At 45.4% G+C, this 27,050-nt stretch overlaps 2 protein-coding genes across 7 annotated transcripts in view; one reads left to right on the forward strand and one right to left on the reverse strand.

Moving 5' to 3' along the window:
• The window catches only part of SMC1B (structural maintenance of chromosomes 1B), a 51,561-nt gene extending 41,574 nt beyond the window's left edge, over positions 1–9,987 (forward strand). For all 4 annotated transcript variants that reach the window (XM_060254307.1, XM_060254309.1, XM_060254308.1 and 1 more), the window contains 6 exons: positions 1,878–2,034; positions 4,994–5,148; positions 5,948–6,099; positions 7,228–7,297; positions 9,031–9,141; positions 9,800–9,987. In XM_060254307.1, the coding sequence (XP_060110290.1) occupies positions 1,878–2,034; positions 4,994–5,148; positions 5,948–6,099; positions 7,228–7,297; positions 9,031–9,141; positions 9,800–9,910 (756 nt within the window). In that variant the 3' untranslated portion in view covers positions 9,911–9,987. The remainder of the gene's footprint in view (positions 1–1,877; positions 2,035–4,993; positions 5,149–5,947; positions 6,100–7,227; positions 7,298–9,030; positions 9,142–9,799) is intronic.
• A 2,073-nt stretch (positions 9,988–12,060) lies between these two features.
• The window catches only part of FAM118A (family with sequence similarity 118 member A), a 29,738-nt gene continuing 14,748 nt past the window's right edge, over positions 12,061–27,050 (reverse strand). For 2 of the 3 annotated variants that reach the window (XM_060253672.1, XM_060253674.1), the window contains 4 exons: positions 25,550–25,835; positions 15,160–15,192; positions 14,275–14,358; positions 12,061–12,553 (listed from right to left, as the gene is read on the reverse strand). In XM_060253672.1, the coding sequence (XP_060109655.1) occupies positions 12,525–12,553; positions 14,275–14,358; positions 15,160–15,192; positions 25,550–25,835 (432 nt within the window). In that variant the 3' untranslated portion in view covers positions 12,061–12,524. Of the gene's footprint in view, positions 12,554–14,274; positions 14,359–15,154; positions 15,193–25,549; positions 25,836–27,050 lie in introns of those variants that run through there. The other variant, XM_060253673.1, reaches the window with a different exon arrangement.

The following is a 27,050-nucleotide window of genomic DNA, read 5'->3' on the forward strand; positions in this document are numbered from 1 at the left end:
TTAAAAAGAAAGGGTACCCTGCAGCCAAGGCCTACTCAACAGAACTCCCAGAAGAATCAGTGCCAGCAGGCAGCAAAGTACTGACTGTCTGCCCCAGTAGCTGCAGATGCTCCCAGTTTTAACGATAGACTGGGACAGTTTGCAGTTTGGTGCCAGATTAGTTCTGATAACTGGGTTTTGTCTATAGTTCAGAAAGGTTATAGATTAGAATTGTTGCCCCAACCCCCTTGCTACCTGGCTTTAACTGCAGTGGATAACCCCTATCCAGAACTCAAGAGTTCAGCTAGGGCAGAAGGGCACAGTGAAACAGGTCCTGGGTGGTCTTCATTGCCGGAGTTCCCATTCAGTATTTTTTCTTGTAGATAAAAAAGATGGTGGGCTCAAGCTCATACTGGATCTCAGAAAATTAAACAAATTTCAAAATTTAGAATGGTCTCACTTTCTTCTGTGATCAAGTTTTTTGCCCTTGCTGGTTTGCAGATGTTGATTTAAAGGACACCTATTTTCAGATTTCAGTCCACCAATCCCATAGGAAGTATTTGTGGTTCAGGCAGGGTTCTGTAGTGTGTTCCAGTACATGTCCATCCCGTTTGGACTTGCTACTGCACCAAGAGTACTCACCAAGTATATAGCTATAGTGGTGGTGTAACTGTGCATGCTGGATTGCTCTATTTTCCCATACCTAGACAATTGGTTTATTTTGGCTCCCAGTTGTGACCTGCTGAATGACCACACCATTTCCACTTATGGCAGGTTAGGCCTAATGGTAAAATGGGGGAAAAAACTTGCCTTGAACCCTCTAAGTGAATACAATTCATTGGTGCCTCCCTCGATGTTACCACAGTAGCTCACTAATGGTCCCAATGTGGGGCTGCACAAGAAGAAGAAAGATGAAAACAGATTTGCATTTACTGTAACTTGTTCATCACCTTCTTCTGTATAGACACACATTCCCTCCCTCCTGCCCCGCCGTGAGCTCTCACATGGCCTATTGTGCCATGGAAGGGGGCTTGCAGCTGCTTAGTGGGAACTGAGGGAAGGGGGTGCCTGGTGACATAGCAGGTGATGCGTTGGATGGGAATCCCACGGATGCATTGGCTCTGAAGAAGGTCAGGGCACCCCCCTCTTTGGAGTTTTTGAGCTAGAAAGAAAATGTCCCACAGCTGGCTTGCGCAAACACAGTCCCAAAGTGTGCTTGCACAGATGGCATCGATGAACAGTAATAAAAATCAGTAGTGGAACTGATAAGATGAAAGAATATGAACGTGGACTTAAAAATATATGTCCTTGCTCTTGTCCTTTTCTCCACCCCACATAAGCTTATCTGCCCTGTTCACGTGAAGCAACAAGGTGGTGAGATGGGGCAAAGTGAAAGGAGGGAGTATACATATGGTGTCTGCCAGCAGGGTTCTCCCCCCCCCCCCCCCCGCCCATGTCTCCCCGTTTCTGGTGAATTCAAAGAAGTGTAGTTTCCAGAACACATCTTCACAGTTCACTTGTGGGAATACAGTATGTGAAACAAACAAAAATGCTGTCATTCCTGGCCCCCTTTTCCAGCATATTAGGAACTAGCCAGATGAATTAGAATGCTGCCAATTTGGGTTTTTCCATGAGTTCCACTGATGAAGCACTTCAGTTCCTGAAAGTATTAAAACCTGTCCTTCTCCTCCTCCTAACAATGCAGCAAAATGTTTTGACTCTTCATGACACTTTTCTCCAGAAATGTATGTTTCCTTCCTTGAGCGCAACAGAGTTCATATAGGGCCATTCACATATAGGTTCTTAGGGCTAGCAACTTCTCACTCACAGCCTTCATGTTTAAAAGTCCTTACTTTCCAGGAGACTGTCTACAGCATCTTGTCTTGTTTTAAAACTAGGAGTTACAGTCTGATAAAGAGACTGAGACCCACCTAGCACGACTTCAGCAAGAAGTAGCAGCTAAAGAAAATGCTTTATTAAAAACAGCAGCGCCAAACATGAAAGCCATGGAGAGATTACATATTGTTACAGGCAGATTCCAAGAATCAGCTGATGGTAATACTGAAGTCTTCTGATTAATAGTGGTTGTAGTGAGTTACCGGTGTTCTCCCTTCCCCTCAATGCTTTCTTTGCACATTTCAATCAGTATTAATTTGGTTTTGCAAGATGGGCCTGTTTTAAGACTGTATGTGTGTACGTGTACATGGTTTTGGAAATGTATGTTGCTATCTATGCAGAATGCTGTCTGAATTTCCCGCCATGTACCCAAATCCCAATTTACCATGCTGTGGATGCTTTCAAAAGACTGTTAATAGCAGCATACTAGATCTTAATCTGGGTGTGCTAGATTGCATGGCTGTTCATTTACTTACTTGTTCTCCAGTGGACCGGAGTGGGGCAGGGTCACCAATCTTTGTGTGATTCCTGGGGGGAGGGGCTTCTCTCCTGGATCCCATCTTCAGCCCTGCCTCAAGGCAGACATTGTCGGCTGTGCTCTGTTGGAGCACCACAATTCTTGTTGTATTTCTAATCCCTTAGTGTTTTTCATTCGGTTTGTCGTTTCTTCTTTCCTTCCTTCACCACCCAGTTCATTAGGCAGCAGAAGGAGTCACATGCAGTAGTGGGGATCTTCTCCCCAGCTCCTTTGCCTCTCAGAATCTCTGGAGACCCTGTAGCTTGGGAGATCTTTGGGCTGGGAGCTTTCCCTGTTACTCTCTCAGTAGGAGCATTGGTGGCTGCCACACTGGAGCACCCACCCCCTCCACATGGTCTCCAGAGGCTTACTGGGTAGGCTGAATACAGCAAGCCTTAGCACTACCTGTACCACCAGCCTTCCACCAACCTTCTGAATTCCAGTAAGAAGGTGCCTAACTTGAAGCCTGGGTGGGTTTTTATTGGTTTTTCCTCTGTTAAAAAAAAGGCAGGAAATGGTGGTGCAGGCAGGCCTTTCTGAATCCATGCCTCAGGATTGTATAGGACTGACAAGAGGACTGATGACTGAGTCATGAACTACCCCCCTCCTCCTCCCAGGGCTTTGCACACGGCTCCCAACAACAGTCTGACCTGGCAGAAATCCTATCTTTGGACCTCTCAGGACAACACTCAGGCTAATCTTGTAGCCTGGATTAAAGGGAAACTGTAAAGAGAAATCAGAGAAGCCATTTCTCAGGCTATTCCTAATTTCAGGGACTCTGCTAAGTCTCTTAGATATGGACATCACTCACTCACTAGTACTGCATCCTGTAGTTGAGTGAATACAATCTCCTTCTCAACCCAAAAGAAGATTAAATCATTCCACCAGGCATAGCAGAGAACCAAACTGTCTCTTGGGCCATGATTATGAGGAATCTGACTGCTCTGATTCTTCCTCACCTAAGGAAGTGACTGAGCTATCGGATGAGGAAGGACCTGTGATCACCACCATGCAGACTCATCTCTTCACACAGGAAGTCTTCTACAAGATCCTTTCAAAAGTGTTGCACATTTTAGAAATTCTGGTTAATAACAGAGGTGGAAGTGCCTGATGCAAACAAACCTGCTGGTTCCAGCACAGCCTTCCCAAAAACAGGGCCTAGTCCCAAATACCCTCAAGAGAAGGAGTGGTGTTCTTTGGATGATAAGAGGGCTCTGGGCTTCTACTTTGATAGGACTAAGCCCTTTCATCGAACTAACTATATGTTTGTCTCTTTCAGGAAGGCTTCCCTAGGGCGCAGAGCCTCTATTTCTACCATTAGTATGTGAGTTAGAGGCAAAGTTCCCTCTAAGCTGAGTTAGCATGAGCTAGCTCACAGATTTTTAGCTTTCAGTTCACACATTTTTGTCTTAGCTCAGGAAGGATGACCCTAGAGCACACTAATTTATGCAGTAGCTCACTGCTTTATTACCAGTGGCTCACATCTTTAATGCTAGTAGCTCACAAAGTAGAATTTTTGCTCACAAGACTGCAGCTTAGAGGCAACATTGGCTAGAGGTTGTATACTTCTCACTTACAAGTCTGCAGATCTAGACCCTCTTCTGGGCATCAAGGCACACTCCCTCAAGAGGGGTGGCAACCTCTACTGTCTACAGATCCTTTCCTTCCTTAAATATGTAAGGCTGCCACCAGGAGGTCTGTTCACTCTTTCACCAGACACTACAGGATTGATAAATTATCCTCTGCTGAGGCTGTCTTTGAAAGAAGGGTCCTACAGCACGTCCTCTCGATCTAGGAGCCAATTCTCTTCCCTCCCTGGGGAACATTGCTTTTCTGTGTCTCAGAAGTTGAGACTGCCCCACCACAGACAACTGAAGAACAGAAAATTTACCTCACCATGAATCTTCATTCTCAGTGATCAAGGGGTGGGGCACTCTCTTTCCACTTGAGGGTGGAAATCTTGATCCCGCTCTTGGAACAAAGAGGATTTGCTATCTGGACCTAGGGCTTCCTCACCCTGCTTCCATCTTCTTCCTGGTGAGCTTCTCTGGGAGTTGCTTCAACATTATGTTTGTACCTCTGCACCATTACGTTGGGGTTTTTTTGTAACTGTTAGTTAATGGTTCTTCTTGGGTTTTGTTATTGGGGTGGGAGTGATACTGTTTCAGGACCAGACTGGGATCCAATATAGAAGCCCCTTCCTCCAGGAATTGCACAAAGATTGGAGACCTTGCCTGATTATAGGGATTCTCCCAGAAGTTGGGACTGCCTCACCTCTGGACTACCAAGAAGGCAGATTCACAGTGAGACAAATTTTTCGTTTTGCCTCCCTTTCTTTCTTCCCTCCCTGAAAGTGCTAAGAAGTTAAGTAATCAGAGATTGGACAAGTGAAACTGCAGTAGAACACAGCACAGTTTAAATTGTAATCTTTAGTCAGAACAAAATGGTCTTGCAATATAGCACTGGAATCTTATTTCCCTTGGAAGGGGTATACTTTTTTTTTTGTATTTGCTTACCATGCTAAGTGGGAAGTTACAAAGTTATCCCAGAATTATACAGTCGCTACATTCTATTAAAGCCGGCTCACTTATCTTTTTGTAGTATTTGAGGCCCACAGGAAGGAAGCCAAGTTATGTAGGCAAGAATTTGAACAAGTAAAAAAAAGAAGATACGATTTATTCAGTCAGTGTTTTGAGCATGTGTCTGTAGCTATTGATCAGATCTACAAGAAACTGTGCAGAAACAACGGAGCTCAGGTTTGTACTTTTTCCAGGTACTTGCTATTATCAGTAGTCATGTTTATTATTGACTGACCAAGATTCAACAGTTAGCAGTCCAAAATCAGGATTGTTCAAGAAAGCACGTGTCATGTTCTATTTGTAACGAACTGTTTGTAATAAAACAGTCATGTTAAACCAGATCCAGATTAGAAATGATGCAAGAAAGCAATTGTAATTTATATCCTTGCTCTCTAATCTGGAAAGTGGAGATTGCAGAGTTTAGGTAGATTGTAGTCAGACTGGTGCAAAAGAAACATCAGTATTCATTACGCAAAAAAAGGAGGAGTGACTCTACTCAGAAGAAACATTCTGACTCAGGTGGAATGGTCCTAGGCTTTGGGGATTATGAAACTCAGTGATTTTCCATCAGCAGAAGATGGAAATTTCTCCCATCTCCCAGTGCAGTGATCTTCATAAAAAGCTGTTCTTTGGAGGACTAGGGACCTTGAGAAATGACTAGGGAATATAGTGAGGAGAAATCAGTAAAATTGCCTGCATAGTTTGTCTTCAACCCATTGACTTCTGTCATTACACTTTTTTTTTTATGAGCCCTTCTCTACCCCCAGTACACTGGAATTTGTCTTGAGGCGTGAATATACCCCAGAGTGCAATGTGTATAAGTTTTGTCTTTACATCCCAAACTGAAATACATTTATGTTTTCTGCTTTCTGGAGAATAACTGTAAGCCATATTTTATCAGTAATGATTGAAATAGCAAGATTGCTTAGATTGAGTGTTTCTTTATTAACTGACTAAAACAGCTTGTGTGCTTTAGGCATTTCTTAGCCCAGAGAATCCTGAAGAACCTTACTTGGAAGGCATTAGCTATAACTGTGTAGCTCCAGGAAAACGATTTATGCCAATGGACAACCTGTCAGGAGGTGAAAAATCAGTTGCAGCTTTGGCTCTTCTGTTTGCAGTGCACAGGTAATACAGCAGTGCATAAATTATTCTGCTGTAGGTGTCCTCAAATACTTTTGAAAATATAGGCAAATAAATAGTTATATGGGATTTACATTCTTTCGTAATGTTGCTTTTGTTGGTCTTCTCTTACACCATATGTGCACATATAAAGTACACTCATCCTTCAGCGTTCTGTGAAGTACAGATTAATACATGCTGGTAACTGGCTGCATTCCTGCAGGGCCAAAACAGGCAAGATGGAAATAAAACTAGACTCTTCACACTGTTTTTAGCATTTTTAGAGAAAAAAGGATTTGTCCTTTAAACCCCCCTTTTCTCCATGAAACCATTAACAAAAGAGACCTTGCAAAAGCAAGCAGGGTTAGATGCCTTCTTCCTTTTCTGTGCAGCCTTGGAACTCAGACCATGTGTGTAATTTTCCATTTCTAGATTGCTGGAAATCCATGGCTTCTGTCACATCTCTTTTGGCTCACAGATAAGTATTTCTACAGGAGCCAGTCGTTAAAGTCTGGTTCTTGTGCATTTAAAAAATAGGAGTATATGATGTGCCCTGCATTCTTCCCCTTCTGACTAAGAGGCTAGAGTTTTGCAAAGTCATTTGAAAGATGCCTCTCAGCCCTTTCTCATTGTGCCTACACATATCCTATAATTAGTGATTGGGACCGTTCACTTGGTTGTGAGATTCCATTGGCTGAATCCTGAATTTTTTTGCTGATTTTTGGAACATCCAGTTCTACAGGCAGGGAATTGTTATCATTACAGCACAAGAATTGTTATCCCTCTGAAAAACAGATCCAAGATGCAAAGTATTACCAGGTACTCACTGATGCAGTGTTGACTGTGCAGACTATAATTTGGAACGTTCAATATTTAGGGAAAAAGCTTTCCATACTAGCTCTGCCCGGTAGGAGCTGGTGATACCTTGTTCTTGCCATTAGTCTTCATAGGAAAGGTGCTGAGATTAAATGCAAATAAACCAAAACATTAATGTGTGTAGAAAAGCAGCAGTAATTTAACTTGTTAGTTCCAGTTTAGCTCCTGGTGAAATAGCAATCTGCTGGGGTTTTTTAAGTTTCGTTATAAAGGAACAATTTACCTTAATAAATTAAGTGCATTTACTTGGTTCTGTAGCTTTAGACCTGCCCCCTTTTTCGTTTTGGATGAAGTAGATGCAGCTCTAGATAACACGAACATTAGCAAGGTAAGCACCCCTAACTCTGTTATCTCTTAAAGAGGAATGAACAATATTCCAATGCCAAAATTTGGATTTTGTATTTGCATTTGAAAGTAATATTTTAAAGCTAAGGAAAAGGCATGGTTCTCACTTAGCAAATCATGGTTTGTTGCTGGGGAAATCAGTTAGCGCCCCATGCCCCTACCAACAGTTTTCCTGGTGCTCACCAAGTATTTTTAGAAAGTGGGTGGGGCTAGGTGAGGCTTTTGTCCAGCAGGGCTTCTGACTGGCTATTGAATTAATAAGGTTGCTTTGACAGCAGCTGCCCGCATGGCACAAGGATCTTTGCTGCATGACTGAAAGTAAGGTGTATGCAAGAAAGCATTTTGAAACAATATGTTCATTTATAAAGGCATCCTGTTAAAAAGAGCTTCTGCCTGAAATCTTGAACAGTTACTGTTAGAATTATGCATGACCTCGCTCCCTGATTTTGTGGTTGGGTCCACTTTCTGTCACAGCTATTTTATCGCTGTACCTGCCACCATATAGGAATTCCAAAAGTGCTCACAGGCTCAAAAAGGTTGGTCCCCTGAACTAGGACATCCTTGGCTGCGCTTGCCCTTGCACATGCTGCTCAACAGCAAACACCTTATAACAAACCATAGTTTGTGATTCTATGCCATCAACGTGCAGCGGTTTGCTCTCTTCCCTATTACCAGAATGAACCATGGTTTGTGATCTAACCTCAAAATACAGTTTGCAGTGGAAGTTGAAGTGCAAGGAGGAAGTCTGAATTCCACCAACACATGCAAGGAGGAAGTCTGAATTCCCCTCACCTCACCTTCCCATGTTTGTTCCTGTAATGACAAGTCATGCCAAGGGAAAACTACTAAGAAAAAAGTCCTTTATTGCACAAATTCTGGCAAGGCTAGCTGAAATTAAATAAGCTGGTTGAAAATGTTTGTTCCCTCTCTGTGGCCCTTCTTACTGAAGAAATGGTAAGGCCCATATGAACAACTTTTTGCTGCCATGAGCACTCTGTTAAGAGTTAGGCTTAGACCAGATTAGGTTAACATCGCTCCCATGTCTGCCCTATTCAGAGATAAAGACCACATGTGGAAAATGTGGTGAACTCTCCAACCACCCTTATCTGTGGGAGTGGAGAAAAGTGTCTGGATCAACAGCTGTGTGTGTGGGGCTTGGGGTTCTCCTATATGCACTTTTTACTATCAAAGAGAAAACCATCCTGGGCACTGGCAGCTTCCTCTTTCTAGCCTTTTAAAGGCCCTCCCCAGGCCTGAGGCATGTTCAGTTGCTTCCCACTTTCCAGAACTCTGTGAGGGTGTGGCCCAACATGAGAGAGAACAGTAGTGTCCACTGAGCAATCTTTCTTTTGCTGCTGCCTTTCTTGCCCCAAAGGTGGAGCTTTCAGACAACTTATTGTCAGATCTCTGGCTTTCAAAGGGCCACCTGTTACTGGCCATCTGGCTGTTAAAGGTGCAGCTGCTACTGATCCACTCATCAGTGTGTGGATGTTTACAAGGAGCATTCATGGCTCCATTGGGGCTGGTGGATGCTGGGCTTGACAGTGTAGGGTGTCAAGAAGGGGAGAGGTATTTTCTCCACCACCCCTCCAACACTCATTAATAGAATTTCCTACCTTGCTATGGGTATAATGTTTTTATCTGTTGTTAAATAGCTTTCTAATCCATGTGTTCTTGTCTGACAAGCCCACTTCAAATCGCTTTCCCTGTTTCTAGGTATCAAGTTACATCAAGCAACAGTCCCACGAAAAGTTTCAGATCATAGTTATCTCTCTAAAGGAAGAGTTTTATTCTAAAGCAGATGCTTTAATTGGAGTCTGTGCGCAGGTATATTTTACCCATCCTGATCGGGACAACCTAGGCTAGCTTGATTTTGTCAAATCTCAGAAGCTAAGTAGGGTCAGCCCTGGCTTGCACTTGGGTGGGAGATCATCAAGGAATACTGGGGTCATGATGTGGAGGCAGGCTATGGCAAACCACCTCTAAATGCCTCTTGCCTTGAAAACCCTATGGGGATGCCATAAGTCAGCACACACACACACTCCCTCCACTCCGTTTTTTTAAAAATAAATAGAAATAGGGTATGATTTCACTTTTGTAGAATAGGTACACACTGAGTTTATAATGTATAAATAGAAGAAGATATTGGATTTATATTCCGCCCTCCACCCTGAATTTCAGAGCAGCTCACAATCTCCTTTATCTTCCTCCCCCACAACACACCCTGTGAGGTGGGTGGGGCTGAGAGGGCTCTCACAGCAGCTGCTCTTTCAAGGACAACCTCTGCCAGAGCTATGGCTGACCCAAGGCCATGCCAGCAGGTGCAAGTGAATATATATGATGAATACATACATATTCATCATTAAATATTTGGTTGTCCTTTCATTTTAATTGTAAGGCAGTAGTAAAAAGTTACTTAGTTGAGGTTTTGTTGTGTCATTATGGTAAGGTGTTCTGTACTCATTTGGACCATTTTCCTTCTCAGGAAGATGATTTTATGTTCAGTCAAGTACTAACCTTGGACCTTACTCGGTATCTGGACTCAAATGAAAATGAAAGACAACTGAAACGCAAAGAGAGCCTCATGTTAAAATAAAATACGAAGCAAGTTGGTGGCTGTTCAGCTATTGTTGCTTAGCTATTGTTCTTAATGAATTTGAATATTTCTTATGAATATTAATACTGTTTTAAGTCTGAGTATTGATTGTTTATTATAAAAACGTTTGTTCTGTCAAATGAACCCTCTGGAAGTTGAATACTAAAACCTGTAGTGCATAATGGCCAAACTGCTCTGGAAATTTATGTATCACATGGAGGAGGTGTGCCATTTCGTTTTGAGTGAGCCTTTCTGAATACCATGTTTTTCCAAATGCCTCTCAAGATTAGTCTGATTCATCATTAATTCCTGTTTAGCCCATGCATAATTGCCTTGTAAATAAGTGAAGCTATATGGGTTGGACTGGTCCTGATTTATATATTTCAGAGATTACAGTCTGGGTCCATTTTCCCCACCCTGTGTTCAATATAAGTCACACATGACTCTCCATCTATACATTACCCCGACCTTGTGTGTGCTAGGGAACAATGAGGAGTTTGTATCACATGTGTGATGGAAGTTTTGTGCTACCTAGGTGCACGCCATTTCCTTTCTGTTTATGACCACTATATATTACACCTCTTCAGTTTTCACATCCGTTACACATCCCATGAAGCCACTATTGCGCCCACTGTAAAAATCACATTCATGTGGCTATACCTACGGTTGACAGCAGAGCCATTATGGCTCCATAAGGCAATCTGGGGATGCAGTATGGGGGTGAGGGGAGTTATAGCTGCTGTGTGATGTGGCCTTAAAAGAGCTAGTGTGCGTCTGAGAGCCATGAAACTCTCCATATGTGATACAAAGTCCTTGTGTTATTCCTCAGCAAACACAAGGAATCTGTAACATGTCGATAGACCCTTTGCATTGCAGGTCCTGTTCTTTTCCTATGTGCACAGTAACTAATTTGGATTTCTACTGTGGCACACTTGGAGGAAGGGCTTTTAAGCAGCCCCCTACCTACCCCTTGCTGTTTTCCTAGTAAGCAGTGGTCATGAAGTGGGAAGCCTCTTCTCCACACATGCCAGAGTTACAATCTGGCTTGGGCACTGGGTACAGAGGGATGGAACTCATGTGTGTCTGTTACACAGGCCTTGGCCACCCAACCCATGTTCTCCATAATGTGTGATTGGCATAATGTATTTCAGATGGAGAGATGCTTATTTTTATATCATTTTGCTGCTGTTTTGTTTTCAATGAATTTGGAGTGCTGCATTATCCCAACAGCCAGTTTTAAAAAGGGAGAGCTACTCGGGGGGGGGGGGGGTAAAGGGGAATTGCTTAATACTTTTCTTACTCAATTAACCCCTTAGGTTCTTTTTTTCCCCTGTGGGGTTTTGGAGACCACTGGGGCTGAAGCTGCTAAAGGGCAATTAGCAGTGAGGAAAACAGGCATGGAAAAGGTTAAGCACTCTTCCCAACCCTGGTCACCCTCCCAGGAGTAGCTTTTCTAAAAAAAGGACATGCATGTGGATGCAACACTTCATTTGGCCTTGAGCTATTATAATTAATAGTGCCTTTCAAAGCATCAGGTGAGCACTGGGGAAGTGCCATTTAATAGAAACCTAACCAAGGTGACTGGCAACCTGACTCACTAGAAATCAGCAGAATGCTTTCTTGACCAAGTGAATTTGTGTCTTTGTTAGGTGATGTCGTTTACGTTGGACAGTTGTCAAATTTGGATGTTCATTTAATGCTAGTTTCTGATTAAGTTGGCTAGCCATGCTTGGATCTGCTGTTACCACTGGAATGCTATTAAATCTTACCCTGCAATCTGCCATGAGAAGAACTTGTCTCGCACCTTCTTAACAGTCTAAAACACATCTCTAGAATAGACTGTACATACTGAGCCTTGTTCACACAATTGGCAGCCCACAAGGTAAAACCCATCTTGTGTGCTGTACTACTTACGGGTTTCACTCAGCATAGAAGACTAATGCTGGGGGAAAGGCTAGTCAATAAAACAGGATTCTAACAAGTGATGTGATTCCAGGAAAACCTTTATTAGCTCCTTTGTGGGCAGCTATAAGGACTGGACTTTGCAGAAGCCGGAGCATCCCATGCCCAGCTGACTGACTGGCCCTTCATAGTTTGGTTTTTTATAAACTGATACAGCATTCTTCAAAGTTAATAAACACACTGAAGAAGAGAGAGATATTTGCTTTTTTATTATTAAAATGAATGCACAAAACTGAGCCCTTAACGATCCCTATTTCATTCAGGCAAAAAATTGCCATACTTGCTTATATTCTGATTAGAAAATTATAAAATGTACAAAAAGTAAGTTTAAAATTGCTATGTTGGATGAGATTAGTCAGGTTCAAAACAGATTAAAGCAAAAATGCTCTTTTCCAGATTAGAATGCCCTATCCACATATAGTGCGTGAAGTACATCCCTGAGGTAGTTACAGATCAGGCTTGGTTAAAGAAAACCCATGAAATGGATATATCCTGATAGAAATGTGTAACAGAGGATCCCTTCCTAAGCAGTTCTTAAGGGATCCTTACCTTCATCTGTTTTCAGTTCATATGAATTTAAAAGATCCTTCTCAACACTACTTTGATTATTGTGATATAAATAGATGGCACAATTATAGTAGATAGCTGCTTTTCATGGAAGGACACCATCTTCAACAGTACCTGTTTTAAAAAATAATTCTGGTTAGAAATTGATAAAATGGAGGGGAGGGTTGGGGGGTAGGGGACAGTAAAAAATGTTTTGGTGGCACTAAATATACAATGCCAGAAATTCTGCATGACTGTAAAGGGGCTTCATACAAGAAGTTCCTACTACAATCTGAAGAGCGTTCTTGATTTTTTAAAAAACAGCCCAGTATATTACATCTGAGCATGCTGCCTCCTGTTTTATTTCCATACTAAAGTAAAACATCATATGAGTTGCCCCAAATCACTTGTTACTGTTTGGTGTCAATGGCCTTGGTGAAGACACAGCATTTATCTAGAAAGCACCAGTGTAATTTCTGCACATTACAGAATGTGATTTAATGGTCAAAACATGCCATTAACAAAAATAATAACTTTAGCTATGGAAGCAATCATAAGCAATGGTAAATAAAACTCATTTTACTTTCAGTTGTTGAAATGTAATGTAAATGTAAACTTTCTTAAACTTGTAACAGCAAAGAACAAAAGAGAACTATAAACCCCCTTGGCAGGCCTGTAGCTACGAGGGGGCCTATGGGGGAACAGTCCCCCGACTGCTAGGCAGGGCTCCCTGACTTGGGGCCCCTAACCAGCCTCCAGTACCTGGGCTGCATCCTTCTCCATTCTGCCATCATCATACACAGTTGCTTCTGCTTGCTTAGGGGCCGGAGGAATTCTCTGATCCCTCAGCAAGCAGAAACAGGGCATTTTCAGCGCCCAGGACTGAAAGTTAAGCTCCGTGTTGGGCTAGAGGGCACCTGCAAGAAGAGGCCATTCTGGCTCCCAAGTGGGGCGGCGGGGGTAGAGAGCAGATGGCTCCATTGCAGGCTTTCTCTGCCAGACAGGGTAGGGTAGGCTGGTGCACATAAGTGGAGGTCCCAGCTGCAGTCCAGGGCTGGGGATCAGTGGAGAGGTGATGTTCGCCTGCAGGGGTTTTCTGGCCTGATCTCGCTGGCCACCTGAGCGAGGTTGGGAACTGTGCTTAGGCAGCCTCAGCTTGCCCTCCGACAGGAAGAAATCCGAATCGGAGATCTTGTGGCCCCAGAAGTCAGCTGCGACTTGGTGGTGCCTTCTACCACCACCCCCTTGTCCTGCCGGGCTTGCCTAGCTGGATCATGCTACAGGTAAGGGCAGGAGACCGTGTGGCATGTATCTAAACCTCTGAGTGGCTCCCCACCAGAGTTTCTGGAAGAGGGGTGGAAAGGGATCACTTTGGGGCAACTGTGGGGAGGGGGGAGGCTGTATGGCAGCGAGCTGGCACCTTTCCTCCTCAGTGGTGGTAGGAGAGAAGGCCATGGAGGTTTGGGCCAATATGTGCCCCTTGAAAAAAATCAGGGCCCCCCAATTCTTCAAATCCTGGCTACGGGGCTGCCCCTTGGATGATATCTGCAATTCTTTAAGAGGTCATGACCTCTGTCATTTGGTTACTATTTTTAATGAAATATAACAGTAACACTATTTATATCCTGATTAAAAAAAATTAGATACCTATTTATCTGGTACAGTGGTGATTTCTTTTGATGAATTATGTGTTTTATTTTGTCTTTACAATTCCATATACTTCCTGCTTTGAAGATCAGGATATGTACTTCCTTTATACCACCTGCAGTTCCGCTTTGTTATGTGCACATCACTGACAGCCCTGCTCTATTTAGCACAATACTTACATGCCTCATGAAATAATAACTGGGAATTACCATTATCCGGCAGCTTTGCTCTCTTAGGATGATCTTTCTCACTGTCCCCTAACCTTCTTTTTGCACAGTCTACACATGAAGTTCCTGCAATAACAAGCAATGTTAAAAATTGGACACACAATAAACTTACAGGCTATAAAAATGCTGGCCATCATAAAGACAGAATTTGGACTAACTAGCCTCTTTGCACATGAGGAGTCACACCAGAAACTTCCAATGGTTAAACTTCACAATCTACTATAAAATTACATCAGTGAGGCTCCCCCCCCCCCGGGCTTGGATGCACTTGGACAACATGGAAGTCTGACCGAGACGGGTCACAGCTTGTAGCAGAGTCTGTGCAATCACAGAATCGGAAGGGACCTCCAAGGTCATCCTGTTCAACTCTCTGCGCAAGCAGGAAATCCACAAATACCACCCTCCCCACACACACGAAGATCCAGTTATATGTTTCTTGTGGGAGCTGCTCCATCGTGAATAATAGGGGAAATATATTTTTTTTAAAACACTCGGATCCTGTAGCAAGTATCCACTGACCAAACTGCACCTTACTACCTCAAGAACAAAGAACAAATATATGCTGGTATGAGGTTCTCATGAAACCTGTAGCTTTTCCAGTGAACCTTAAGCATTAAAATGTAGACAAGAATTATGAGAAACTCCTGTGCATGTAACACCCCAAGATTAAGATCTTGCTATATAGAAATCTGATTTGCTAATACCTTGAAATCAGTTGGCGATTTCAGATCTGCTGAAGGGCAAGTTTATATATTACTACACATTTATCTATACCTATATATGTAGAAAATCATGATGTCCGGTCGCTCCTAAGACTACACCCAAATTTAATATTAAAGTATTCATGGAAATAAAAATATACTTGACCAAGAAGCGTTGTGCTGTCCACTTGTTCAGGATCTGTAGAAAGAATGTAAATGCAGACATGAACTAGACTGGATATGGTTTTGTTTAGATTTACCAAGTCATACAATGCACTTTCTGAAGTCATCTGTATAAAAGACTTTGGAAGTGTATATTTTATGGCTGTGTCCCCCTACTGTTCTGGGATAATTATTTTTTCTTCTCATCTAGTGAGGAATAGCAGAAATGGATTGACTTCTGCGTCAAAAGGCAGAGATCAAAATCTTTCTGTTATCAGGAGTGGCTCCTCCTCTTCCCAGGTCATTCCAGTCTTCTAACATGAGAACAGGATTCTGTGACCTTAATACACTGCACAAATTTAGTTTTTTCCTGCCTCATTTTCTTTACTAGAGACCACTCTAAATGTTTTTAACCATCACACTTTGAGAGGAAAAGGCCCCTTAGTTCCCCTCATCAGGAGGCTATTCTGAAGAATTTTAATCTCAGAAGAAGCACCTCAGGAATACAAGACACAAACAAGGGCCCATAATGATTTAGGAGTTGTCTCATTTTCTTCTCCCCCACTATCATATCTTTCATCGTGGAAGTTCCCGCTGCCTGTCTCTTTTTCCAGCTTCCTTCTTTCCACCCATCAGCCAACCTATCTTTTGTTATACTTCAAATACTCCCCCATATTTCTCCCCAGGGGAGAACAAAAGCAGATTACATTGGTCTCATCTTCCATGTTATGCTCTTAACAACCCTGTGACCTAGATTAAGTTGACCGTGTGACATGCACAAAATCATCCAGTGAGCTTCCACAGCAGAGTGGGTATTCAAACCTAGGTATACCAGATGTGAAATTCTAACCACTGCACCACGCTGGTTTCTGCAGGCTGAACAGGAGCAAGCAGCTGGACCTTGGTATCAAATTGCCTGTGGCTGCTGTTGGGCCTAGCCCTGATGACGTTTCCCTTCAAAAGCTGAAAGGGCCCTGCCACCCAAACCACCCACCCACCCTTTTTACTTACAGAAACACAGGAACTCAAAAGGATCTAGCTAACAAACAGGCCTGTATGAACAAATGAGTAGGAAAGTGAATCCTTCCCTCCATTCCATGAATCAGAAGAAACCAATACACTAAGTCTAATCCACTGCCAGCACTCTCAGCCACAATCACACATCTGGCTTCCCAGAAACTGCACAGCTGTTTGATATTGTCCTGGTGGGCAGGAAACCTTAATGAACTAATGTGTTACCTGTCCTGTACTCTCCACTCTCAAGCCAACTGCATTATCAATATACACACACACACATATATTGGCCACTGTGTGACACCAGAGTGTTGGACTGGATGGGCCATTGGCCTGATCCAACATGGCTTCTCTTATGTTCTTATCTTACGCTGTTCTAGGAAACAGCCATGCTATAACGTATTTTGAAGTGCGCATGCACACAAAAGTTCATACCTTGAATAAACTTTTGTTGGTCTTAAAGGTGCCACTGGATTCTGTTCTACTGCTTCAGACTAACATGGCTGCCCACCTGGATCTGTCTTCAAAGCAGTTCTATAAGAAAGTGGATCTGAAATAGCCCACTAACTCAGGTGATCTTCTTCGTGGTCTCTGTGCAGTCCCACACATGGGTCTTGCCGCAGGCAACGGATCCATACCTCGGAGCTCCAATAGCTCGTTTATAACGTCTTTTGGCGCGCTTTCCTCCCGCCCTGGGGAGCAGGCAGCGACTGCGCATGCCTGGAGCGGGGGGAGAGCGCCCATTCCACTCAGTTTCTTCCCTTCCGCTGCCCGGACAACACCTACCTCGTTGCGTTCCTCCTCTGGCTCGTCTCTTGGTATCGTACTATCTCTCCTATTTTTCTTCTCTACTTTCTCTTCCTTCGTCCCATTAATATAAAAAAAAAAAAAAAAGGTAACCCGATTCTGCGCTTTCGCCTTTTTTCTTTCTACCCCCCCCCTCCCAACCCCGTCTCTCCCTTCCCTCCTTCCCCTGTCCGGAACGAATGGAAGGGAAAATCACCTTTAAAAGGTGCAGGCAGTGTGCTTCTAAAATTCCGTCCTCTGACGGTCACTCACTCTGCCTTTTTTGCTTGGGGGAATCCCACAAAACCGATAACTGCCACCACTGCGCTTGCTTCGGTAAGCAGGCGCGCAAGAACAGAGCAGCTCGTCTTCGTAGTTTCCTCATGGAATCCTCTCTCCGCGCAATGTCTACCTCAGATCCGCCGCCTCCCCCATTGAGAGCGGGAGATTTGGCAGCTTCGGCCCTTCCTATCGTACCTAGGAAGCATAAGTCCGATAAAAAGTCTTCTAAGCACTCTGAGGGCCACAAGGCGCCTAAACAGACTCGTCAGGGCGAATCGAGCCTGTCGAAGCCACACCACTCGGGTCCGAAAACCTCCAGCCCGACCACTTCGGCGCCTAAGAAGCACCACGACCCGTCGGCTTCTACCTCCGTGCATCCCAGTACTTCCGCCTTTGCTACGGCTGCGCAATCGGCTTCGGCGGCTACGCAATCGGTTGCGTCGACTGCGCAAGCGGCTTCCGCGCAGTTGAATCCGATTCTACCTATCGAACTCTCAGCTCCTTCCGATGTCATCTCGGAAATGCCCCGCCTCATCAACCCTCTATTGAAGTGATCCCGATTGGCTCGAGATCGCCCTCGGTGCACAGCCTTCCTCCTAGTGATATCCTCGACTCCGAGGCTCCACCTCTCAGACCAGAATCCTTCCTCGACATCACAACGCCAGTGCTGAAGGACGTTACAACTCCATTGCTCAAGGATACTACAACCCCAATGCTTAAGGACATTACGACTCCATTGCTTAAAGACACTGCAACACCACTGCTAAAGGAATCTTCTACCCAAGTTTCCTCTCATCGGCTCCGATCTTGATCTCCGCGGCCCCGCTCTCGCTCGCGGTCTCCGCTTCGTCCGAGGTCTCCGATCCGAGATCGTCCCAACTCTCCGCATCGACATGACTACCAGGACCTTCGCCGCGATCGCTCCCGGTCCCGGTACGGTGACTACCATCGTGACTATCCACGAGACCGCTCTCCATCCCGGTCTCCGTCACCTCGGCTTCACTCACGTTACCATCGGTACCTGCGTTCGCCATTGCGCCACAGCTACAGGCATCTCTCCGACTTCGATCCCGAGTCTTTCCCCAGAGATGTCTATATGCCTCGACTCAGGGATTATTATTCTCCCAGACCCCGCGACTACTATCGTTCACGCGACCAGCGATCTCCTTATTACCGCCACCTGTCTCCAGATTGCTATGATGATTACCAGTACCACTACTACTCTTCCCGAGAAGAGCCAAACCCTCGCACCCGAGATGATGCGGCAGCCCTACGGACCCGAGACGCTTTCGACTCCCAGACTGCACCTGGTTCCCTCCACGTTGTGCAGCCTCCTGTTCTTCCTCGGAACCGAGATTCTCCCAGAACAGCATCCGCATCGGTTTCCAAACCGCCTGCTTCGCCGCTAAAGCGTCCTCGGGACCCTTCACCTGTCGAGCCCAAGTCTCCACAACATCCCGTCTCGACTTCGGATAGAGACACTTCTGATCACTCCGACTCCGAGGAGGCCCCAGCCTCGCCCTCATCGGACCAACCTCCTAGGCTTTCACCATCCGACAGTTCTAAGGCTTACCTTAATCTCATCACAACCATGGCTTCCGCACTAAACATCCCTATGTCTTTTGACTCACCTAAAATTTCGGATGTGGTACACAACCTGGTTCGCGCAGACTTCCCTGATAGCTCTACGCTTCCTATGCTCCCTGTACACCTTGAAGGCCTCCAGGAAGCCTGGGAGAAACCGGCCTCGATCCCTACACTTTCCCGCCGCCTGGATTCTCTTTATAGGGTGCACGTAGCTGACTGCAAATTCCTCGCATCCCACCCGGCACCCAACTCTATTGTTGTTCATTCCGCCACCAAGAACAAACAATCTCGCCACCCTGTTCCTCCGGACCGGGAGGGCCGAAAACTGGACACTCTGGCTAAGAAAATCTATAGCTTCTCTTCAACCAACTCCAAGTTGAACAATTACTTAGCCTATTTTGCGGCTTACTCCTTCAACTTGGCAAACCAGATTACCCCTCACATCACATCCATGCCTGACTCATCTCAAAAGGCGGTGTCGTCTCTCGTCTCTGAGCTCTCCCGTGTCACTAAACAACAAATCAACTCTATCCGCCATGCGGTTTCCTGTTCCTCCCGAATCTTTGCAACCTCGGTGGCTTTACGTCGCCACGCCTGGCTGCGCTCGACGAACTTGCAGCCGGACATCAAGCAGCGTATAGAAGACCTTCCTTTCGACGGTCTGGGACTGTTCCATGCGTCCACGGACGAGGTCCTTGCATCGGTCGATGACGGCCGCAAAAGAGCGAAACGTCTTGGGGTCACACAACCAACCTCACTGCCCTCTAATAGGCAAAGACCGTGGAAGCCATCCTTTCAGCGCCGTCAACGGTCTCCTAAATCTCAAGATTTCTGGAAAAGGAAACCTCTCCCAAAGCAGCCTTTTCATCAGAGGCCACGGGCTCAACCTTCTAAGAAACAATCCCAGACAGGCAAGCAGTCTCTTTGACTCTCCCATCAGGCATACCAGACTATCCCCTTTTTACCCAAGTTGGAGTTCCATCACCACCGACTCTTGGGTCCTTACCATCGTGCGTCTAGGTTACGCAATAGAGTTCGTTTCGCCACCACACCACCACCACTTCATAGCCACACCTCCATCTGCACTCCTGCAGCAGGAAATTCTGGACTTGCTCCAGAAGAATGCCATAGAACCCGTTCCTCCTCAACATCGAGGGACGGGATTCTACTCAAGATACTTCCTGGTCCCCAAACGCGATGGAGGAAAGCGCCCTATCCTAGATCTTCGGAAGCTGAACAACTTCATCGAATGCAGGAAGTTCAGAATGATCTCCCTACACGCCATCCTGCCTCTTATTCCCAGGAATTCCTGGATGGCTTCCCTAGATCTTCAGGACGCTTACTTCCATGTGACAATCCGACCTCATCATCGGAAGTATCTGCGATTCGCTATGGGGCGAGACCACTTCCAGTATGTATCCCTGCCCTTCGGCCTCTCCACCGCGCCAAGGGTATTCACCAAGTGTATGGCGGTGGTGGCAGCGGCTCTCAGGCTTCGAGACATCACAGTCTTCCCGTATATCGACGACTGGCTTCTCATAGCACCGACTCAGCGTCGTTTGCAGACCAATATCAGCACAACGCTCTCTCTTCTCGATTCCCTGGGGCTTCGTGTGAACACATCCAAATCCCATCTCGAGCCTACTCAGGACATCAAGTTTATAGGGGCTCTCCTACGCACTTCTCTCCACCGTGCTTTCCTTCCAGAGGATCGAGCAATTACTATCATCACCTTAGCCAAGTCAATTCAACGACAGCCTTGCCAGTCTGCATTCACAATATGCTTGCTGGGCCTCATGGCCGCCACGACTTCCGTCATCCACTTTGCCAAGCTACGGATGCGACAACTACAGCTTTGGTTTGTAAGAGCCTACCATCCTCAGTTGCAACCGCAGAGTGTCTTACTCACGGTTCCCCAGAGAGCACTTTCATCCCTTACGTGGTGGACGGTACCCAGCAATCTCCTCGCGGGCATGCCGTTTCTACCGGCGCCTCCAGTGGCGGTTGTGACAACGGACGCCTCAAAGTGGGGGTGGGGAGCCCACTTAGAGGACAAGACCGTCAGAGGCCTTTGGACTCCCTCCGAGAGGGCCATGCACATAAACTGCTTAGAACTGATTGCCGTGCACAGGGCCCTCTTATCTTTTCTCCCGCTGATCAACGGGAGCCATGTCCAGATTTCAACGGACAACATGGCAACTGTCTACTATATCAACAAGCAGGGGGGAACCAGGTCTCTCCGGCTTTGCCGTATAGCCATCTTGCTCTGGGAATGGTGTCTGGAGCACAACATTTACTTGACCGCTGTTCACCTCCCAGGTGTCGACAATGTTCTGGCCGACTCTCTGAGCAGGTTTCGTCTGGACGACCACGAGTGGTCCCTCAATCCGACCTACCTCCGACGCATTTTCAGATGCTTCGGAACACCCAAGGTGGATGCCTTTGCTTCAAGGGACAATGCCAAATGCCCACGCTATTTTTCCAAAAGGGGGAACGACGCCTTCCTACACAGATGGACGGGCCCTCTTCACTACATCTTCCCACCAACCCCTCTACTGACTCGGGTACTGATGAAGATCACACGAGACGGCACAGACTGCATCCTGGTAGCCCCCTGGTGGCCACGGCAACCATGGTTCACGAGACTTCTCCAGTTATCTCATCACACTTACCGTCGCCTCCCTCTCGTGAGCGACCTCCTGTCCAAAGCCAACGGTCAGATATTGCACCACAATCCTCAGGTACTGGCCTTAACGGCCTGGAGAATTCGACCTCCCACCTCTCCACGGAGGTAGCCCACGTTATTCTAAACGCCAGGAAGCCCTCCACAAGGCTTTCGTACCAAAGGAAATGGAAACGCTTCTGTTCATTCGCGACTGCTAACCATCTACTTCCAGAATCAGTACCTCTCAATATGATCCTGGAGTATTTACTTTCTCTACAGAAATCAGGACTCTGTTACTCATCCCTGAAAGTTCATCTGTCTGCCATCTCTGCGTTCCACAATACGGTAGACGGCAAAACAGTTTTTTCTCATTCCTTGTCCAAGTCCTTTCTCAAGGGCATGTTGCACCTCAATCCACCCGTTAAACCCCTTGTCCCAACTTGGAGTTTATCCCTAGTTCTTTCCTCGCTTATGAAAGCACCATTTGAACCTATGGCTACCATAGACCTCAGCCTTCTTTCCTGGAAGACAGCATTGTTGATTGCCCTTACCTCTGGAAAACGGGCAAGTGACTTATGTGCCTTCCGCCACGATCCTCCCTACACCACTTTCCACAAGGAAAAGGTTGTCCTAAGACCGGACCCTGCGTTCCTTCCTAAAGTTGTCTCCCAGTTCCACTTATCGACTGCAACCTCTCTGCCGACCTTTTTTCCCAACCCAACCGACCACGGACAACGGGCCTTGCATTCTTTGGATGCAAGAAGGGCTTTATCTTTCTACCTTGATCGTACACGGCCCTTCCGTAAGGACCCTAATCTATTTGTGGCATACGGAAACCCTTGCAGGGGACACAAAATCTCTACCCAGAGACTATCTAAATGGGTAGTTAGTGCCATTAGGCTGTGCTACGAACTGGCTAAGCAGCCTCTGCCCGAAGGCCTTAAGGCTCACTCTACTAGAGCGGTCTCGACGTCTTCGGCTTTCTTGCACGGCGTCTCCCTAGAGGACATCTGTGCTGCTGCATCGTGGTCCTCTCCTTCCACGTTCGTCTCCCATTATGCGTTGGACGTTCGTGCAAGACGTGACGCCTCCTTCGGCCAAGCGGTCCTCAGATCCATCTTTCACTGAAATGGGGGTGAGTGCATCCGCTTATGTTCCTATATCATACAATCTTTGCTTTGGGCCACGTGACTAACTTTTTCTTTTCCAGCACCCTCCTCCAGGACACTTAGCTGGCTAGTCACCCATGTGTGGGACTGCACAGAGACCACGAAGAAGATAAACAGGTTGCTTACCTGTAACTGATGATCTTCGAGTGGTCATCTGTGCAGTCACAAACGCCCACCCAGCCTTCCCCGCTGCTGGCTTTTGGTACTCTTGCTTTAACCTTTCTAGTCTCTCTGCCAGTGGCAGCTGGAAGAAACTGAGTGGAATGGGCGCTCTCCCCCCGCTCCAGGCATGCGCAGTCGCTGCCTGCTCCCCAGGGCGGGAGGAAAGCGCGCCAAAAGACGTTATAAACGAGCTATTGGAGCTCCGAGGTATGGATCCGTTGCCTGCGGCAAGACCCATGTGTGTGACTGCACAGATGACCACTCGAAGATCATCAGTTACAGGTAAGCAACCTGTTTTTTTCTTTCTCTTTTTCTCTTCCACATCACAAAGGCAGCAGGCACAATGAGTAGAGTGCGAGCTGTGGGGCAGGGCGGGGGGTGGGGGGCACAACAGAAGACTTCCAAACAATGGTCATCTTTCACTTCACCCTAGTTCCTTGAAACAACAATCACAGGTTTGCTGAATCTATTTTGTTTTCCCTTGTTCCCACCACACTACAATGACTTTTCAAAGGATGATTCAGTTAAGTTTTTGGACATCCATCCGTCTCTCCTCACCGTACAAAAACCAGCAACCCTAGGATTTCACATGAATCCCTATTCTGCTCTAGAGATGCAAAGCCAGTAAATCCTACTCTGAATTTGTTTTGAAGGAACTGTGGTCTGCCCTTGGGGTTATTTGTTGCCTCACATACCTTGTATGTTGTTTAGCTACTTAATGACCTCCCAGGAACACCTCATCTCTTTATTATGGTTAATTTTTTTTAACTTTTTAAAAAATACTGTACACTGGTTTCAAGCCTTTAGGCACAATATGACAGCCTCTTTCAAGAAGCTGAAATTATGACAGCTTGGGAAGAAAGGATATTCCTGATCTCAGAAACATTTGAGCCTTCTAACAGAAGACCCTGCCCAACAGCCTTTCCATCACTTGAACAAAATGGAAACTCACAGGAAGACCAATTTCCCCCTCTCCCCCCACCCACCCACATGAAGATCCTGACAGATACAAGACAGCAACATTTGTAATTGTATGGTGGCCATCAAGGGTGAGAGATGGGATGGTATACAGGGCCCCCTTCTCAAGATCCATGCATTTACCAGTTGACATTGGTGATGGGAAGTCAACTGGTGCTAATCTAACTAAAGGGTATTCTTTTCTATATTCCTTATTTCCATGCACACTCAGTCACTTTGGTTCTCAAAGAAGGTTACAAGAACAAAAATAAAATAGTAAGCAGATTAGAAATATAAATATTTATCCCCTTGTCTTAATCAATTCTCTGTACATTTTCTTCAGTTCCATCAACTTTCAGAGGGCTGCTATTGTACCGTTACTTTTAAACTCATTTTGCTTCTGTTGAATGTGCCTCTTCGTTCTTTTGCAGTCATCATTAAAACAGTGATTCCTTTTAACTTCAGGGAATATAAATATTTACAAATATTTTATCAAAACTGACAAAAAATGTAAAACCAGTATCAACTATATAATAAAGGCATACACTTCTCAGCGTAACCCTGTTGATGGGGCACATTTCAGGGGGCAGTGTCAAGTAACAGAAATTTGGGGGTGGAGTTTAATCTGATGCCAAATATGGAAAAGACTTCACCAGGAGGATGAAATTTTACAGTTGGAACACCACAAGCACCCTTATAGCGACACACCTCAAATTCATGAGCGAAGATTAACGTGGCAGGACATACAATGATGGTCTCAGCCAATAGTTCTCCATCTGAAGACACAGACTATACTCTGACGCTTCAAATCTTACGGAGAGTGCAACTATTTTAGAACAGGCTGAATCATTATCTTCTTGACTGGCAATGTTGTCAACCGACATCACTCCAGTGTTATCTGGACTGAGCTGTGTTTTACTGGACCTCAGCTAGGCTATTAACATGTCTGATTAGTGGCCTGGAACACTGCATGTCCCACCTGACTGATGAAAGGGAGAAGCTGAGCCAGAAGTATACTGATGACTCATTTCAAATCCTCCGAACAACTTACCCCAGCAGTTTCCTGCAGGTGCTAAAGCAGCATTAGGGAGAGAATGGAACCCCATGAGACCCAAGAGGCTGCTCCCCAACACCATCTTCTGATTCCATTCAGCTAGTTAGTTATGAGAGTCCTGTGCTGACACCCATTTGGCCAGGCCAGGCCAGAAAGCTATCACAGCTGGTTGTATCAAAAGCTGCTGGAAATAAGCAGCTCCACACTCCTCCTGTCTGTCTCCCATCAAAAGTCATGCATTAGGCTGATCAAGGCAATTTCCGGTCCAAACTGAAATAGGTCAAGATGATCCCATTCAAGAAAGTCTAAGGTTGGCCAGACACCAGCTTTCAGACTACTGTGACCACAAACAATTATCAACCAAGCTCATATGCTTTCTTGTGTGAACAGTCAGGATCAAGCTTGATGAAGAATGATACGTATTTTTCAGGTTACTTTGGGACAGAAGTGGGATTCCAACACCCATTAGTGTACAGGACCAAGGAGTGGATAGGTATTTGTTGCAGATTAATTTACAAGGAGGGAAAGGCTGCCATCTTGGATCCTGAGATGCTCAGAAGAAAGGTAGGTATATACATATTATAACTTAAGTAAATAAATGTCTCGGGGGGCATCAAAAACACATATTTCCATGCAAAAAAATTAAAGCAATATCCTTCCTAAACATGAACAGAAACATCTGACAGGAGTTACAAAACATTTATATTGTATACGGTACCTGGGCTCTTCTGCTTGCAAATCTGAGTGGTGAGGTCTTCAACATATTCTGGGAAACTCTCAAAACTGCCCCCATAGGATACTACTTTGATGCCATGTAGAAGCATATCTGCCTGAAGTTTAAAAAACTGGTCTTCGTTTTCTTTAAGCACCAACATATAGTGTTCTAAATCCACTTTGTTTTTGACAGTGTAGAGAAACAGAGCTTGAAATATCTGATCACACAGGGTCTCTCCACAGCCCAGAAACAAAAATGATTTTGTGCGGTACAGGTTCTGTAACACCTCCTGTCAAAAATAAAGCAGGTCACAAACATTTGTCTAACTCTACAGGACATACAAGTCAAGGTTCAGATCACAGAGACACTGTCAAGGGATCTAAATGTAGTTCAGGTTTGTCATTGTCAACAGCTGGGTGTTCAGTTTCCAAAAGGACTCAAAATTGCCTCCAGGTAAAACTGGACAGTTTTTTTAAATAGAAGGTGGGAAGAACATCTTGCTGTTACATTATTACAAAGAACATAACATGAGTACTCCTTGAAGGGAAAGATGGGACTGGATTCACCCCACTTCTTCCCTCACTCTTGCCAGCATTCCACACAGCTTTTGTACATGTAGATTCCATAACCCCCCTGCCCTAGACTACCTTTTTGGATGGTCAGCGGGGATCCCCCCCGTCCTTTCCATTTGCAGAAAAAGCTGGCTGAATTCAACCCTTGCACGTCTAAGTTGTCCAACACAGATTAAGATCATGGAAGGTTACCTCCTCCTACTGTTTCTAAAAAACCTTGCCTATAAGGTAAGAAACCACATAGCCTACACCAGGGTTTGCTTTAATGGTGCCTATACATACCATGGTGTCCATAAGCACTACATGAATACATGAACCTGCCTTATACTGAATCAGACCCTTGGCCATCAAAGTCAGTACTGCCTACTCAGTCCGGCAGCAGCTCTCCAGGATCTCACACAGTGGTCTTTCTCATTGCCTGGTCCTTTTAATTAGAGGTACCAGGAATTGACCTGGACCTTCTGCATGCCAAGCAGATGTTCCACCATTGAGCCACCACCCTTCCTGATCACTGCTCCTGACCCCACTGAGCTGAAAGGTAAGCACCTGGGCTTTCCTTAGTGGGTGGCTTTTCTTCTTTTGATTCCCCTTTCTTTGCCCACAGCTAGCCTGCCTGCCTGCCTTCCTTCCATTCCTCCTTCTCCAGCTTTTCCTCAATTCCTTTTATTCCCCTTCTGCAATGCTTTTGCAAAGCAAGGAGGGAGATATTGGGTTTAGCTTCACCTTCTATGCAGGGCCATAGCCAGGATTTCATGTTTGGTGGGGCCCACAGCAGGATTTGTTGTTTGGGGGTGCGGGGGTGGGAGGCCACCTGGTTTAGCAGCCCTGGGCTCTCAGCACTGTAAGCTGCCTTGAGTTCCACAAGCTAACCCCCTTTTGCCTGGGCAGTCACAGGAGTTCTGCTCCCCCCATCCCTTTCTTATGTGCCCCTC

The sequence above is a fragment of the Heteronotia binoei genome, chromosome 14, assembly GCF_032191835.1.
Source record: "Heteronotia binoei isolate CCM8104 ecotype False Entrance Well chromosome 14, APGP_CSIRO_Hbin_v1, whole genome shotgun sequence".
Classification (NCBI taxonomy): Eukaryota; Metazoa; Chordata; class Lepidosauria; order Squamata; family Gekkonidae; genus Heteronotia; species Heteronotia binoei.